At 53.7% G+C, this 17,489-nt stretch overlaps 1 protein-coding gene across 1 annotated transcript in view; it reads right to left on the bottom strand.

Moving 5' to 3' along the window:
* Positions 1–840: 840 nt before the first annotated feature.
* Positions 841–17,489, bottom strand: part of LOC132320356 (sodium-driven chloride bicarbonate exchanger-like) — a 30,345-nt gene continuing 13,696 nt past the window's right edge. The window contains exons 23-45 of the mRNA XM_059832638.1: positions 12,629–12,710; positions 11,796–11,924; positions 11,211–11,346; positions 10,835–10,995; positions 10,551–10,730; positions 10,294–10,382; positions 10,004–10,161; positions 9,547–9,634; positions 8,895–9,041; positions 8,626–8,717; positions 7,943–8,117; positions 7,673–7,806; positions 6,810–7,055; positions 6,602–6,707; positions 6,087–6,248; positions 5,288–5,401; positions 4,778–4,939; positions 3,936–4,187; positions 3,228–3,296; positions 2,507–2,680; positions 2,270–2,407; positions 1,724–1,824; positions 841–853 (exon numbers count right to left, since the gene is read on the bottom strand). Of these exons, the coding sequence (XP_059688621.1) occupies positions 841–853; positions 1,724–1,824; positions 2,270–2,407; positions 2,507–2,680; positions 3,228–3,296; positions 3,936–4,187; positions 4,778–4,939; positions 5,288–5,401; positions 6,087–6,248; positions 6,602–6,707; positions 6,810–7,055; positions 7,673–7,806; positions 7,943–8,117; positions 8,626–8,717; positions 8,895–9,041; positions 9,547–9,634; positions 10,004–10,161; positions 10,294–10,382; positions 10,551–10,730; positions 10,835–10,995; positions 11,211–11,346; positions 11,796–11,924; positions 12,629–12,710 (3,108 nt within the window). The remainder of the gene's footprint in view (positions 854–1,723; positions 1,825–2,269; positions 2,408–2,506; positions 2,681–3,227; positions 3,297–3,935; positions 4,188–4,777; positions 4,940–5,287; positions 5,402–6,086; positions 6,249–6,601; positions 6,708–6,809; positions 7,056–7,672; positions 7,807–7,942; positions 8,118–8,625; positions 8,718–8,894; positions 9,042–9,546; positions 9,635–10,003; positions 10,162–10,293; positions 10,383–10,550; positions 10,731–10,834; positions 10,996–11,210; positions 11,347–11,795; positions 11,925–12,628; positions 12,711–17,489) is intronic.

Raw genomic sequence — 17,489 nt, 5'->3', positions numbered from 1 at the left:
CCTGCTTGGGGATGTACCCCTTTCTTCCTTACAGAGCAATTCTGTAGTTTCTTTTCCCCACCCGTTTGCAAGGAGCAACAACTTGCCCTTGGCATTTGGGGTTGGCTTCATGCACGAACAGGCTCCCGCAGAGGATGGGACAAGCCGATGGCAGGAGGGCTCGTGCACCCGTCCCAGCTGGGCACGAGGCACCAGTTGCAGACGCCGAGAGCCTGGAGCACGTGCTGAGGAGCCCACAGCAAGATGCAGGGCTGCAAGGGGACCTTTTCTTCTGGCTTGTCCTCTCCTCCCAGGCTCCACGGCCAGCCGACTCGACCGCATCTGCCTGAGGTGACACCACAGCCCAACGACCCCCCGCCCCAAAACCTCAAGAGAGCACGAGAGCCATCTCTGCTTCACAGCTTCTTCCTGCATAGCGGCAGGGGAAGGGAGAAGCAAAAGGCATCTTGCCGCTTTCCTCCCGGCTCATCCCACCCTGGGAGGGAAGAGACTTTGCAAGGACAGGGGAGAAGAAAAAACTACAGAGTGCCAGGGAGGTAAAAGGAAGGAAAACAGCACTGAATGATAAAGCGGCAACAGTCCCTCTACCACTACAAACCCACACCACCACACGCACGTACACACGGGAACTTCACGACACCGAACTCCCATTGACTGGCACGTACACCTCAGTTTGCTGGTCTAGAGATACTGAATGCCTGAAGCACACCAAGGAGAACTGAAAACATCGACATGGCTTTAATGGGAATCCTCCAACTGGAAAACAGCGGTATCTCCCCGTCTCTGCGTTGGCACGTCCCTGAGTCACGTTCTCACTCCTCCCCTTCAAAGCCGAGGCTCCTAAATAGCAAAACTGGGGGGAAAAAAGACAAAAAGAGGGAGAGCACCATCAGTGGAAGACCTGCCGGCTGCTGCTGGTTCAACCCTGTTCGTGGGACCACCCTGGCAGTGACGAGCTGGTTTGCATGCCACGGTCCTCGCTGCCTGTTCCCAGGGACGGGCCGTTTGCTCGGTACTGCCTGCCGAAGCACGGGAAAACTGTAGGCATGCGCCGTTGCTTGCAGAGGAGCACGGTCACGTTCACATGCAATCCTTTACCTCTTTCCTCCCCGGATTCAGACTGTTTCTGTGTTCATAGTGAGAGCCTTCCACACGCTCGTTTTCAACACTTCCTCCGAGATATTAATCTCGCAAGGATCAGTCCTGCAATAAATATTTTACAGAGCAATCCGTGACTATGGGAACTGATGCCACCAAGTGCGTTAGCATCAGCAAGAGGAACAGCGGCGCCCCGAGAATCTAAGCTCAGCATAAGCCCAGCAGGTTTTGCTGGATGAGGAGTTTTGCGAGGCAAGCCTGAGAGCTGCAGAGCTACAGCTCCGTGCAAAGGCTCTTGCAGGCGTTTAGCCCTGGAGTGGGCTCCTAAGCCACTGCTGGTACAGATCATGCCTGCAACCCCTCGTTTTTACGTATGAGGATCTCCAGCTACCCTAAAGTCACTGAGGATGCGACTTTTTGGGGTCAGATGGGAGTTGTGCAGCCACTCTGCTTGGAGGCAGAGCCCTGCGATCCCCTCCTGCAGCCCTGCCCGTAGATGTGATTTTCCCACCAAGCTGACTGCTGCTTTCTATGGGACGCTCAAGAAAGATGCAAGTGGAAAAAATTGTGCCAAACACCTTCCAACTAATCTTGCCGGGGGTCCTGGCACTTGGTGGGGCTTTACCTGTCCCTGCTTTGCTTTGGTGTATCCAAGTTGCTGGTCTTGCCCAGTTTCAGCAGAACTGAACCGGCAGCAGCAGCAGCTTCCATCATTTTCGGGGACTCCTGATGGAAAAAAGGGACAAATCAAGTTCTCTGTCTTGGATCCAAGTGGAAAAAACCTGAACACCCAGCAAAAACATTGCATGCTGCCCTCTCCTTCTGACTCGTGGCACCTTTAGCTATTAGCGCAGCAGGGTAAAGACCTTTCACTCTGAATTTTTTGGGGGGGGTGGGGGGTTAAAAACACTGTTACGAGCCAATCTTTCCATCATCATCATCATCATCTGTTATTATAAATGACTCATTTAAAAAATTATACCTCTATTCAAGTGTTAAGCTCACTGCTCATTCAGGGAAAAAAAAGGTTAAGATGTGGGATCCAGGCTATTAGGATCTGTTTCTTTTGAGTTCTGATCTTGCCCCAACATGTAAAGACAAGCTGTGCTAGAAACAGGCAATCTCACAGCCCAAGGGAGATGTCCAGCCCCGAGCGCCCAGCAAGCGTTACCTCTTCTTCATTGGCTTCGTTTTTGGCACCGTCCAACTTCTTCTTCTTGCTCTCTGGCATAAGGTCATCCAGGAAGCTGAGCTCTCGCTTTGAGAAGCAGAAATCCATGGCTTTCCGGACAAATACAAGAGCCAAAACCTGCACGAATAAGAGGGAAGATGAGGTGAGGCCAGAGGTGGTGCTACATCTCACTCCAACGTGGCAAACATCCCTGTGCCGAGCGGCACCGCCTCTTACCATCATGGGAAAGACGATGGCGGCACGGGACACCTTGATGGCCCAGAGCAGGACGAGGCAGATCAGCTGGATCACGGTGAAGAAGTGCACCTTTCGCAAGGGGACGTGCCGCAGGTAGATGAAATCCGGCTGGTGTTTCGCCGGCATCCAAAACAGCTTCAAGCGATCGAAGAACTGCAAAATCGAAGTGGAAAAGTTGCCACCTTGGGACTGCGGAAAGCTTCTGGCCCTCTTGAGACGTGGAGGGAGTTTTCAGGATCTCGCTCGCCATGAGAAACCGTGGATCCCACTATGCTCCTCCTGGGAGCAGCACCCATTTTCCCTTCGCTCCAGCTAGAAACCAGCTTGCCCGTGAGAGCTGCCCACCCACGTGCAATTATGCCACGTTATTCTATGATTAGCTTGTCTTGGCCCACTGAATCCCCCAGCAAGGATTTCCACCAGTGGTAGAAATTGCCTTCCCTGTGCACTCAACTCCCCCATTTTCACCTAACCAAACACTGGCCTGCCCTAACCTGTGTTTAAACAGGGAGCGCTCAACGTGCCCGGTCCTCCCAGCCCTATAGACCTCCTGTGCCTCCTCCAATCTTTTTCGTACACAAAATATTTTCATTGCTTGCTTTCCGAGAGGTTTTTTTCCCATGCCGCTGCTTTTTTCCTGCTTCTACGGAGATGAAATACCAGGCAGCGGACATGCTGCACGCTGTAAAAAAGTCCGTACCTGAATTTCTCCGAGCGACGACACGCCCATGTAGAGAAAGACGCCGTAAAGCACAGGCATTGGTATAAACTGAAAGAAAGAATGCAATCATTTATTTTTTTAAATTGCATTTTCAGTAGTACCACTCTCTTCTACAGGCACTGCCTCAAATTGCCTACAGCTTTCCAGTTTCCACAGGGTTAGAGACGTGTCGGATTTTAACCAGCAGAGCTTTTGTGCCTGCGAGTGAGCTAACGCTCTGCTTTAGGCTGACCGTTGGAGTTATCTTTCATCAGCAGAATCCTATCTTCCAGAAAGGTTGGAGGAAAACAGGCGACCATGCTACCATATGCCACGTTCTGTGACGGTAGAAAAACCTTTCTCCTTATTCTTGTAGCAACAAGCAAAAGCGACGTGCCTCCTCTTAGCCTAGCGAGGAGATTATCTTGTGGGAGGAACACGCAAGGAAGCCCATGGAGATGATTTCAGTGTGTTTAGCTACTGGAACGGCTGTGCTGAGGCATTTGGGGGAGCAAATTGCCATCGATAACGTGCTGAACGGCTGGAAAGCGTAAGCGAGGAGGCTGCTTCCCGCTGTGGGTCAAGCCCCAAGGTTTGGGATCACCTCCTCCTCCACTCCACAGCTGCTCGGGCCTGGAGAGAGGGGACTGGTTTTGGGTAACCTCCAAAAAGCTCGTGGCTGTTGGGTGTTTTGCATTTTCCTCTTACCTTTAACACAGAAGTGAAGAAGACAGAGCAGCCCATGAGCACAAAGATCATGGAGCCAGTGACTCTCTGCTCTCGTATCCCCAGAAACTTGGGTTGTTCTCCTGGAGCTGCGCACTCAGACTCGACTTTGAGGCTATTCACGTGGGTGATGGACAGGACGGTGGCAGCCACAAACCAGGGCAGCCCCATCACGGAGCACACCCCGAGCATCACGGCCACCATGAAAAGGTCCAGGTGGTACCCACATCCTTTCTGCGGGAAGCAAAACAAGGAGATGAGCGTCCCACAGCACAAGAGCAAGGACAACGTCGCAAGTCAGGCTCAAACCCCGCTAGAGCGCAAGTCAACTTCTTGAGAATTTAAAACACGCCTCGGAAACAAATAAGGAGGTATCTGCTCTTTGTGCAAGCCCCTTGCATGAAAAGGTGGCAGGAGTTCAGACAAAGTGGATTTGGTTGTGCGATAGCTACTTCTCAAAAGAAAAAAAGAGACCGGGTTTTTTCCTTTATAAAGAAATTTCCACCACTTGCAAGTAGGATGTGACTCTGAGTTATCCCTGGCAGCGCGTCAACACAATTCGATCCCCCATCCACTGCTGACATTTTAAAACAAAACCACGCTTCTCTATTGCTCCAAGATTAATTTGCTCCTCTGAAAGGCTGCTCATCTGAACTCCCTGTCGTTTGCTCCCTGTGTCATCATTAATGCAGGAGAGCATCCTGCCACGCAGCCTGACGTTTTCCCAAACCAATGCCTTCCCAAAGCATTTGGAATAGGAGCTTCTCCCCGTGCCTGCAGCCCGGAGTGGGTTGGGGATGGGCTCATCTCTTGCAGCCCCTTACCTTCAGCCTGTGCTCCTTCCTGTTCACAATAACAGCAGTGATCTGCTGGTCCATGAAGATCAAGATGGTGCAGAGCAGAGCTGGGATGAGCGCAGCCAACACCGTCCACCAAGGGTTGGGTCCTACGGGGCTGATGAACCACCCGCGGTCGTCTCTGGTAGGCTGCAACAAAGCACACACATCAGCATCATCTCCCAGCCCAGCCACCTCACTGGCTTTGCTTTTCCCCTCCATTCCCATGTCAGAGCACCTCCCAGCCCTGGCTTCACGTCACCCTGGGGTTCAGCACTGCCGCTGCCCTCTTTGCAAGCACCTACAGATACTTCTCCTGGAGGTATCTAGTTTTGGGGCTGTCTTCTCCTTTCCCGAAGGAAACAATGCGCTTGGAGGCAGAAGAGGAGATGGTCGCACCACCAGCATCTCCTCCGGACTCAGCCCTGTCCTGCCCCGGCATCACCTTGTGGCATCCCCAAGGGCTGAAACCAGCTCCCTGCCAAAACACCCCGTTACCTTGAACATATGGGGGACGTGGAGCTTCGGTGATGGGATCCCAATCATGAAGTCCATGAGCACCATGACGACGATGGTGAGGAAAACAGCAAAGTCGCTTACTGTGGACCGTACCTGGGGCAAGAAACCAGAGCTGAAGGGGGCGTCGCAAAGGGGGCCACAACATGACATGGAAAAGTGAGGGACGTCAACGCCATTAAGACCGGTTAACAAAACCCCTCCATGCTGAGGACATGCAGCCCAATCCCTTGGTTAGATACCGTTGCTGTGTTTGTGCCTGTGAGATCTGGTGCCAGGCAATACAAAATGTTTAATTAGGTGGAAAAGGGTTGTCTTAATTGAAACCTTAAAAAAAAAAATAAAATTACAAAAGAAGGAAGCAGATGTCTGCCACGACAGCCACGCTCACAGCTAAAACGGGAATAAGGCACTGAGGCATCATTTGCTCCTCAAAAGGAAGAAATAGTGTCGTTTGCTATGGCAGCTCCTCAGCTGAATCAGCCTTCCCCTTGAGCACATAATGCACAGAAGGTGAAAAAAAGTAACTGTGGAAGACCTGATTTCCCACTGCCTGAGCAAGAGATGGCTCCAGGACAGGTCGCCAGGCAGGTGGGAAATGCTACGATCCTTTTGCGCTCATGGAAATGAGTGAGGGACGTCCACGCTGATGGAGAGCTTGGCCTTCAAGGTCAACGTTTCCCAGCTCGACCGAGTGGTGGCAAATACTGCTTAGTGCTCCAGGAAAGCCATTTTGGGAAATGAGCGTGGAGACTGCTGCTGGCCACCGTCTTCTACCTACTCTGGTTGGGAAGTATCGGCTGGTCTTAAACTTCTTCAGTAAGCTCGACAGCACAAAGGTGGAGAAGAAGAGGATGCAGCACCAGAAGAGGACGTCAGGCGTGTAGGGGCCATTGGGTCCACAGGCAGGTCCTTGAAACTCTCCATGCAAATACCGACATTCCTGGAGAAACAGAGCATCAGGACACAAAGGCAGTGCACGTGCGGCAAGGAAACCTTGCATAACGAGGGGGTTATTTCTGCTGCCGGTCAGAAATATTGTCCTGCCACCGCGTTGAGGAGGCGGACAGTTATTACCCACGATGTTGGGCACAAGGTGGACTGGACAAGGTGGACTCTCCTTCCCAGGACCAAGCGGGTTAAAACCACCCATTAGATGTAAGCAATGACTTTTCAGAGCAGCACTAGCACAGCTGGAAGCCCATCACCACCTGAAGGGCTCCGACTTGTGCACCACGCGAATGCCCCTGGACCCCGTGGCCGTGGCACGAGGAAGCAGTGGCTCGGGGCACTTACGGTCACCGTGAGGTTTTCCCAGGCGATGCCAGACACGTTGATCTTGTTGCTCTCCCAGAAACGCAGGGTTTCATTGCTGGGATGCGTCGGTGCCTCACACTTACAGCTGGGAGGAGAGAAGCCAAGACACGGGTAAGGGAGAGGCGATGCAGGTGCAGCCCTGAGCTCCTGCCAAGGGGCAGGGGCGTTTTAGGAGGAAAAAACCCACTAGTCGATGGTGAGGAAGTCGAGCTGGCTGTGCATGTGCACAGGGTAGGTCTCCCGCAGGTGACTCAGCTTCTCTAGAGCCTCGTAGATGAAGATGAGGCAGATGAGGGAGGCGAAGGCTTCTTCGGTGAAGCGGGTGATGTAGCACACCAAAGAGCTGGCGTCGGTGGCCACCAGCACGATGCAGAAGAAGGCGGTCCACAGCCCGATGCATGCCCGCAGAGAGAGATAGGAGAGCGTGTACTCCCTGGGAAACCAAAATAAAACCAAGGGTGGAAAGGCCAGCAAGAGGCTCCAAGTTGGGGCTTAATGATAAATTTAAATTGCAATAAGGGTGGTTCATCTCACATCGAAGTCATCACAGCAGAAGGACTGTCATGGAAAACACCCATTTCACATGAAAAACTCCTACTTTTTCAATGAAATCATCCAAACTCACAACATTTCAGCAGTAGACTATTTGGCTACTTGAGCAAACTGTATTTCCACTTCCAGCAACAATCAGGCTAAGAAGTGCCTTGTTTTGTACTCAGAGGGAAGCAAATCTTCCCCCATTCCCAAACCAGAGTGATTTGTCTCCTCTTCCTTGTGCAGCCCATCTTGGGCATCCACATCCTTGTGGTTTCTCCTCCTCCAGCTGCTTCGCTTTAAGCCTAAAACCCCCAAATGACCCCATCCATCCTTCAGAGAGCCAGGGCTCTCGCACCATCACATACTAAAGCAGCAGCGTGCAGCATCTGTGACACACAAGACAACTTCAATCGAACAACTGCCGCTGAGAGAAATGAAAGACAAACATCTTTTCTCCATCCCCGCTGCCTTCTGAAGGCTCTCACAGCACCCGGCCGCAGCAACCAGCCTTACTTGCAGAATTTGTAGAGGATCTTCTCAAAGACGAGCACGGGTCCGGTGCTGCCGAGGATGGTGAGAGGTTGGCCAGCAAAGAGGGAAAACACCACGCCGGTCATGGAGGCGCCCAGCAGCGACTCCATGGCACTCTGTCCGGGGAAGAGAGGCAGCAGTGAGTACAGAAAGCATTAGGGGGAAAAAAAACCCAGAGCAAACTCACTGCAGCAAGGACTTTTGCATGAGTTTTATCCTCCCCCGTGCCACCCAACAGAGAGAGCTGCTCACTATGTGGCCATCGGTCGCCTCCCCCAGCAGTCCCCCGAAGGTGATGACAGGGGACATGCAGGCACAGTAGAGGAAGAGGAAGGACGCCAGACACTGCAGCCTCAGACCATCCCGAAAGTCGCTCCAGAACCACGGGGCTTTTCGCTTCACATCCAGGATCAAACCTCCAAAGAGCCTGGAAGAAGGACAAAATAGAGACTGTTCTCCTGCAAGACCACATGGACTTTTCTTGGCTGCAGAAGGGCAATCACAAGCATGGAGTAATTTTCAGTGCTGAAAAGAAGCCGTCTCCTTCTCCCTTTTTACACCCACTAGAAGCTGAGGCACGCCAAAATGCCCTCCAACAACAAAAATAAAAAGAAGAAAAAAGAAAAAACAAGACCTAACCTGAGAGCCCATCCCCTCTTACTGCAACACTCCCTTGCTCTGAGAAGCAGCAGAGCTCTACCTGGAGGTATTTGCACATCTGCTTCCACCCCAAATCAAGAAAACCTGTGTGCACTGATGCTGTGGCTGAGCCCAGCTGCCCACATCTCCCACCTGCCCAGCCCAGGGACCCAGATGGGCATGTGGAGCCCCTTCACTGAACCAACTAACCCCAAAAACCTGCTCAAAGGCAAGGTGCATGCTCAGATTTGGGAGGCAAGCAGAAAAAAAACACCCCAAACTATCAAAGCTTGCACCTTCCCGTCCGCTCCAGTTCAGGACCGCTGTGCTTCTCCGGCTCACTGTCAGAAGCACTGTCATCGAGAGCTCCTGGCATCTTCCTTTTTTCCTGTTCAAATGGAAATAAGAAAGACAGCTATTTGTAACCACTGGCTTGTTTTGCTTCTGGTCTGGCCATGTGACTGTGTCAAACAGGGACCTGGTGAATCTGGAGCCCTGAACAGCATCCCCAGCTGCCTGCCGTCCTGCCCGTCCCCCTCGCACCTCCCTCCACCGCAGCACCCACCTGCGAAGGGACGTTTTTCGGGGGCTCGATTCGGATCGATGGATCCCACTCTCCAGGCGGCAAGACCGTGACCTGATCCAGAAACTCATCGATGCCGGCCACGAGGTCAGCCCGGTTCTTGGCTTTATAGGCGACGTCATGGAAAACCTGCCCGTAGGAGACAACCTGCTCAGAGGACAACCCATCTCGCATGCCCTAAGCAGTGCAATAAGCACTTGGCTAAATGCAAGATAATTCCCCCCAAATTTCCTGCTGGCAATGGCAGGAAGTATTCCCCCAAAAGGAAAAATCTGTCCATCGTGTTCCTTGTAATCCTCTCCTCCACGAGGCCCCCCATCCCCCATGGCACACCGCAGCCTGTTGCTTAGAGAGGACAAGTTTTACTGGCCCTGGCAATGCCACCACTGGGGACAGCATGCTGGGGACCCCGGGGAGAAGGACGAGGTGCAGGATGCACCCCGGGTGGGATTTCAGCCTCCAGGATGTGGGGGGATGCAAACGTGCGTGTTTGCTTTGGGGTGCGAACGAAGGGTGGGCTATTTGGAGAGCTGCCGGCAGCGGGGACAGCAAACACTCTTCCTCACTACTACAGAGACAGGGAGAGGTGAAGAAAGCCAAAAATGACCCAGAGATATCCCTTCTCACGTCGCACCTCATCCGTCATGATAGTAGCCATGGACCTGCCGATCTCATGGTACTGATGGGCTTTTCCTTCTGGTCCAAGCAAAACAAACAGGAACCTGGGCAAGACAAACAAAAGGAGAGAGACGAACGTGTCATGGCTCAAAGAGCACCCAAGGAAATCCCTGGCAGCTCCCAGCCCAGAGCACGGCTCGAGAGGGGACACGGAGGCTCACCGACTCCGGTGATGAATTGGAAATTCATCAAAACCCATCGCAAATTTCATTTTGGGGCCAACTCTCATTCACGTTGGCCAATGGGTTTAAAAGCTACAGCAGGGAAGGGGGAAATGAAGGCAAGGAGACGTGGCTGGCAGAAACGTGCTGGCTCCCGCTGGCCTTGTTCCCTTGGGATGCCAAACTGATGCATGCCATCTGATGTTTTGTTGGGGGGGTTTGAAATAAAAACTTTGTGCTTCTCGTTCAGACCTTGTTGGGATGGGAACTTCCGTCATGCCTGAGAGGAGGACAGCCGGGGTCAGGCGGACAAATGCCACGATGGGCTGGCGAAGGAAATCCAGCTCTCCTACGAGCACGTTGGACGCTTCAGCCCCGCTGGGAATTTTCTTCATGAAGTGCAGCTCCGCCTGGGCACAACAAGCCATTTTCAGGCAATTACCCCAAAAGCAAAGCCCACAGCACCCTGCAGCTCCCTCTGCAGCCAAGGTTGCAACAGCAAATTCGGCCCTGAAGGCCTAAGAAAGCTATGAGTGTCTCACCTTGCTTAAATCCGTTGTGCTGGTCTCATGGTTCACCCCATTTTTAGCTTCCACAGTGGTGGGAGAAGGATGAGGGGTAAGTGTTTGAGCTGGTAGAAAAAAGAAAGACACTCAGAAAGACGGACAAGGAGCAATTGGGATGCTTCTCCTTTGCTAGGACAAACCTAATGGGGCCAAAGCCCTGCAGAAACCCTCATCTGCTGCCAAAGCCCTGCAGAAACCTTCACCGGGTGCCAAAGCCCTGCAGGAACCCTCACCTGGCTTGTCGAGGAGGTGCAGGTCCGACCCCTTCTTGCTCACATCAGCAAACGAGCGGAGAAGGTTGTTTCTTTTCTTCTCGTTCTGATGGTGGTGCTTCTTCAAAAGAACTTCTCCAATTTTTGCCCGCGTGCGCTCGTCAAACTCCGTGAGCTGTTCTTGCTGGCCCAGGATCAGATCTGAGCATGGCACAGGAAAATGAGGCAGGGTTTGATCTGGGAAGGAAGGGCACAGCGGCGAGCCAAGCTCGGCCGTTCCCGGAGGGACGCGGCACCCACAGTACCTGCGATCTCTTCGATGCTGTTGGCACTAATGTCCAGCAGCACCGTGCCATTGATGATGCAGCTCCTCAGCTCAAAGAGGCTGTGCAAGGACAGCGTGGCCACATAGGGCTTGCTCCAGCGCTCGCCGCCGTCTTCCACATCCTCCTCAAACTTCAGCCACCTGTGGACATCAGGTGTGGTCAGCCCCATTGCAAGGAAACAGCCCCAGCTCTCCAACCCCTTTAACAGAGCTACAGGTAGCAAGGGGAGACGGCTCCTCGCATCAGCACCTGCAGCTGCAAAAGCTTCGCGTCCTGAGGAGTGGAAAACAGAGCCCGCGGGCTCTGCCGGCGCGCAGGAACTCCTCTCCCACTGCAGCCAGCAGCAGGGATTTACCTTGCCGTTTCCTTCCACTCGGCATCTTCGCCCTCTTTCACGCAGATCTCATCCAGCTCGGTGAACAAGGCGTGAGGGACATGCTGCTCGTCCTCCTTGGTCCTGAGGATGAACTGCACCCGCTGGGACGGGGTGCCTGGGGGCAGAACACAGAGACCCGTCCCGTTACCACGCTCGAATATGGCCCATCACGCTCACGTGCAAAGCGGGCATCAGATCGGCACCAGTTCAGCCACAAATATTGGGCCGGCCCCTCTCCCCTGGCTCTGTTGGGGCTTGCACAGAGCCACGGAGAAGGAGAAGCATCTATTCCACCCCTGCACAAGGATGGGCAGCTTTCCTTCCCCACATTTCCATTTTTAAAGCAGGCATCCTGCTAAGGAAGACGAGCCTAAATCCATTATACATTTAACTACCTCAAAAAAAAAAAGATGAAAGTTTTGAAAAAGAGGGTCTTGTTAAATAATGCCACTTTCCCTCGGAAGAACAGCAAGTCACTCAAACTAGCCACATGGACCTGTTTGCAGAAGACCCCAGCGCCCATGTAGCCCCAAGGAGTTTAGTGAACGGGGTGGCGGGACTTACAGTGGTAGCCCCGCTCCGTCGGGGCACAGTCCTCCTCCTGTTCCCGATGCTTCTGCTTGTGGGGTCGGTGATGCCGGTGGCATTGCCCCACCAGCGGCATCTGCACGCCGGCGTACAGGGTCCGGTGGCCTGCAAAAAAGCAGCATTTGCATCGCTCGCGATATTGGGGAGATGGATGACGCAGACACCACGGTTAAATCAGTGCAGCCGTCCCAGGAGGAAACACCAATTTTGTTTTCACTGGATCCCTGAATGTCACAGACCTCTCCTTTTTTCCAAGCCTGTTTTACTCGAACTTTGCAACAACAGAGCAACAACAAGTGATGGCTCCCCCAAAAGTGCCCTGAAAGCATCCAACCTCTTCTCAAATTCCAGCTTGGGCTGGCCAACACTCAGCCTTGCTCATTAAGCAGTGACAGAAGGGAATTCTTTTTAAAATCTTTGTATGGCACAAGGCGACAAGAGAAGATCCAATCAGTCCCATGATAAGGAACTCCAGAAGAAAAGAAGAAAAGCACAGCCTCGCGCCTGCAGCTGTCCAATTATTCTCCAGACCTCTCCAAGCCAGGAGCAGCCTCTGCGAGTAAACAAGCCGTGAATTATCCAGCCCCATGGCTAAAGCTCACACCGTGACCTCCGCGGGGGCTTTTTCCCTCTGTTGAAAAGCCGTAATATTAAAACACGTGAAAATAACTGTGCTGCTTTATTAAGAAGCACGGCACGTTTTGCTGCACATGATGTCACACCGAGTGAGGGACGTTGTAGGGACTTTGTGCAACGGGAAAAGGCGCCGGGCTGGTGGCCCCTCTACCAGCATCTCAGCAGAGACTCACCTTCCAACTCCTCCTTCTCATAGTGAATCTTGGCACCGTTGCTCCTTCTCCCCTGGTCAATCAGTGCCTCCTCGTCATGCCTCTGTTTAGCAATGAGAAGAAGGTAAAAGTTGGGGCTGGGCGTCTAGAGCTCCCTTGCGTCCTGCCGGCAAGTCTCCTTCTCTCTTAGACACCGTTTTGCCTCCGTGCTGCGACCAGGGACGCTAAACCTGCCCCTGGCAGCCCTCCCCAGTGCAAAGCATCTCCCCCTGCCCATCCTTCTGCCCTCCAGGGAAATGCCAATGGGATTTCGGGGAGAGTTTTCCCCCTGTTTGGGGGATGCTCAGCCCTTCGGCTGTGCTACCTGTAACTCTTCCAGAAGTGTCATTTTGTAAGCCCCGTTCTGGTTCATCCTCACGTCGGTCACCGGTTTGGGGGGATAATTGAACCTCCAGATCAATCAGGGGGCCAGAGTCCCCCGGGACACCTGGACAGCTCTCACCGAGAGGAGCTCAGTGGCACCCAGTGTGCACCAACTCCAGAGACACAACAAGTGACCGTTTATGGCATCACAATCGGTGATGCGTATCCAGGCAGTTATTTAAAGCCACGCACCCCAGGACTCTTCCCGCTTGGAAAACTTAGTGGATGGGGAGAAACCAGCTCTGTTTTGGGCAAAAACTAGCCGGAATAGAGAAAAGGGGTGTAAATGCCGCATCCTGCTGGGCCAAAAGGCATAAGCAGCGTTTGGGTGTATTTAAAAGCACAAGCTGCCAAAATACGAGAGAGGTGCAAAGCCTTGGGGAAAATACGCCTTACGGGGCAAAATACGCATTAGGAGGAAACATAGGAGGAAACAGGACAAGTGAGCACCTCCGTCTCTGCGGCAAGATGCTCTCAGCGTCCCATGGCCCTTCTGTTGCAGCATCCTCGAAATCGCGGCAAGCCTTGCGCGGAGATGCCACCGAAGGAAAGGGCCCCGCTCAGAACTCACTCGGTCCCGGTTAGGCCACTCAAATGGACTCGGAGCGCTTATTTTGTTGAGGAAATTGCTGGAGGAGTTAAGGGTTTCGTAGAGCTGTGGGGTTGCGGACCTGTGGCCTTGGGATGGGATGGAGCAGGAAGGGGAGAAGCCTCCGGAAAGCAGTTTATCCCATCCCAGCATGGGCACCAGCACTTGCAAACGCTTTGCCTTCCCTCTCTGTCCTTCTCCGCTGCTGACAGGTGCCTGCAAAACATCACATTGTCAAAACTGGGCTGGGCAAGGGGATGCCGAGCTTTGCATCGCTCACTTTGGAGTTTTGGAGCAGCCAGAGTTGTTCCGCTTAGCACTATTTCCTAAGCACAAAGCTCCGGTTGGCTGCTTCGAAGCTGCTTTTGTTGGGAGGCTGAAAGCAGTAATTGCTTGTAAAACTGAAATCGGAAATCACTGGAGCAAAGGAGGAAGGTCCGACTTTTCGGGGAACGGTTCTCTTTGCAGAAGGTGAGTGCCTTTTCCTCCCTTCTGTACTACCAACCTCTGAAGAAATCAAACCAGAGTAATGAGTGCTTGCTGACAGGCACCCAGCAGTCTGGTTTTCAGCAAATAAAGGGTGACGATTGGGCAGCCTCACTATTACAATGTGCCTCGTTCTTCTGTATTTGTCCAGACGAGCTCCCTTCTGGCTCTCTACCAGCCCACGCAGGGACATTGCCATGTCCCCCCCAGGATTTCTCGGCTGTCTCAGCCCAGAGACGGGCTGCACGGGGACGTGGCGGGGCAGAGTCAGGAGGGGGCCATGCTTCGGGCACGGTGCTGAGCCCCACTCCACGCTGGCGGCTGCGTGGCAGGAAAAGCCTTTGGGGACCTTCTGCCGTGAACCTCAACATCAGCTCTCCATCCTGGAGCTGGAGGAGGTTGAGCGAAACCTCGGGGCAGCACCACGCTCCCTCCCAGGAGCAGCAAGCAGGGACCAGGGCGGAGGCACGAACCCACCGCAGCCGAGCAAGACGTCGGGCAAATGATATGGGACGGGATAGTGCATATACCTGATGTCAGGAACAAGCCTGGCCGGGCTTGGCAGACCCCCTGAAACCCAAAATTATTTCTATGGATTTATTACGGCTTTTCTGGAGGATGCTCCACACAGTGAAGTACTTTGCAGGACACAGCCCCTGCCCTGGCCACCTCCTGCAGGGAGGCTGCCAGATGCCACCATGTGCATTAAACCACCTTTTCTCCCCCCATCCTTCCCTCCTGAGCAGATGGCAGTCGTACGAATCCCAAAGCACCCAAAGCTTCGCCTCCAACACCAAGCGGCACTCGGAAGGCACCTTCACCACTCTTAGGGATTTACCCACGCCGGCCACCCTAACAGGGGCCGACCCTGGGATCCCGCTGAGAAGGCAGAGTCCCAGGGAAGGTTTCCCATCCCTCTTTGAGGAGTTCTCGGGTGACAGCTCGAGCTGGCTGCCTCCGGAGAGGGACCCCTACCCCCACTCATGCCCCCCAATTATACCTGTACCACCCAGCACCCCATCCCCAGGTCCAACCTGGAGGCCGAGCCCTTAATTCTCCCAGAGGGACATCACCTTCCCTTGGCTTCCAGCTCCGGCCTGGGGCTCTTCCCCAGCCTCTCCCTCCACTTACTCCAAACCCCACCCTCAGCACAGCCCCACACACACTCCCCTCCTCCTTCCTCTGACCTCTCTCTTCCTTAATCCTTTCCTCACCTCCAGCACACTATACAGAGGGAGCCAGACGCACCACCTCCTCCACTGACTTCCCTGGCCAGGCGGGGACACGGTTGGAAAAATACTTTGGAATACCCGGAGCTGCTCAGCTCTTGCGGCCTAAGGCTTCAACTCCTTCAGCTGCTTCCGCCTCCCTTTTCTCGGGAACCGCTCCCGCGGCGCTGCAGGACAGCAGCTGTCCCCTCCGACAGTCACCATGCCACGCTGGCAAAAGTCAACCTACAGCTTGCAAAACCCCATCCCGTAAAAGCCGTCTGATTTTGGCCCTGCTTGGGGATGTACCCCTTTCTTCCTTACAGAGCAATTCTGTAGTTTCTTTTCCCCACCCGTTTGCAAGGAGCAACAACTTGCCCTTGGCATTTGGGGTTGGCTTCATGCACGAACAGGCTCCCGCAGAGGATGGGACAAGCCGATGGCAGGAGGGCTCGTGCACCTGTCCCAGCTGGGCACGAGGCACCAGTTGCAGACGCCGAGAGCCTGGAGCACGTGCTGAGGAGCCCACAGCAAGATGCAGGGCTCCAAGGGGACCTTTTCTTCTGGCTTGTCCTCTCCTCCCAGGCTCCACGGCCAGCCGACTCGACCGCATGTGCCTGAGGTGACACCACAGCCCAACGACCCCCCGCCCCAAAACCTCAAGAGAGCACGAGAGCCATCTCTGCTTCACAGCTTCTTCCTGCATAGCGGCAGGGGAAGGGAGAAGCAAAAGGCATCTTGCCGCTTTCCTCCCGGCTCATCCCACCCTGGGAGAGAAGAGACTTTGCAAGGACAGGGGAGAAGAAAAAACTACAGAGTGCCAGGGAGGTAAAAGGAAGGAAAACAGCACTGAATGATAAAGCGGCAGCAGTCCCTCTACCACTACAAACCCACACCACCACACGCACGTACACACGGGAACTTCACGACACCGAACTCCCATTGACTGGCACGTACACCTCAGTTTGCTGGTCTAGAGATACTGAATGCCTGAAGCACACCAAGGAGAACTGAAAACATCGACATGGCTTTAATGGGAATCCTCCAACTGGAAAACAGCGGTATCTCCCCGTCTCTGCGTTGGCACGTCCCTGAGTCACGTTCTCACTCCTCCCCTTCAAAGCCGAGGCTCCTAAATAGCAAAACTGGGGGGAAAAAAGACAAAAAGAGGGAGAGCACCATCAGTGGAAGACCTGCCGGCTGCTGCTGGTTCAACCCTGTTCGTGGGACCACCCTGGCAGTGACAAGCTGGTTTGCATGCCACGGTCCTCGCTGCCTGTTCCCAGGGACGGGCCGTTTGCTCGGTACTGCCTGCCGAAGCACGGGAAAACTGTAGGCATGCGCCGTCGCTTGCAGAGGAGCACGGTCACGTTCACATGCAATCCTTTACCTCTTTCCTCCCCGGATTCAGACTGTTTCTGTGTTCATAGTGAGAGCCTTCCACACGCTCGTTTTCAACACTTCCTCCGAGATATTAATCTCGCAAGGATCAGTCCTGCAATAAATATTTTACAGAGCAATCCGTGACTACGGGAACTGATGCCACCAAGTGCGTTAGCATCAGCAAGAGGAACAGCGGGGCCCCGAGAATCAAAGCTCAGCATAAGCACGGCAGGTTTTGCTGGATGAGGAGTTTTGCGAGGCAAGCCTGAGAGCTGCAGAGCTACAGCTCCGTGCAAAGGCTCTTGCGGGCGTTTAGCCTTGGAGTGGGCTCCTAAGCCACTGCTGGTACAGATCATGCCTGCAACTCCTCGTTTTTACGTATGAGGATCTCCAGCTACCCTAAAGTCACTGAGGATGCGACTTTTTGGGGTCAGATGGGAGTTGTGCAGCCACTCTGCTTGGAGGCAGAGCCCTGCGATCCCCTCCTGCAGCCCTGCCCGTAGATGTGATTTTCCCACCAAGCTGACTGCTGCTTTCTATGGGACGCTCAAGAAAGATGCAAGTGGAAAAAATTGTGCCAAACACCTTCCAACTAATCTTGCCGGGGGTCCTGGCACTTGGTGGGGCTTTACCTGTCCCTGCTTTGCTTTGGGATATCCAAGTTGCTGGTCTTGCCCAGTTTCAGCAGAACTGAACCGGCAGCAGCAGCAGCTTCCATCATTTTCGGGGACTCCTGATGGAAAAAAGGGACAAATCAAGTTCTCTGTCTTGGATCCAAGTGGAAAAAACCTGA

The sequence above is a fragment of the Gavia stellata genome, chromosome 35, assembly GCF_030936135.1.
Source record: "Gavia stellata isolate bGavSte3 chromosome 35, bGavSte3.hap2, whole genome shotgun sequence".
Lineage (NCBI taxonomy): Eukaryota > Metazoa > Chordata > Aves > Gaviiformes > Gaviidae > Gavia > Gavia stellata.
This window is presented reverse-complemented; position numbering and strand designations above follow the sequence as displayed.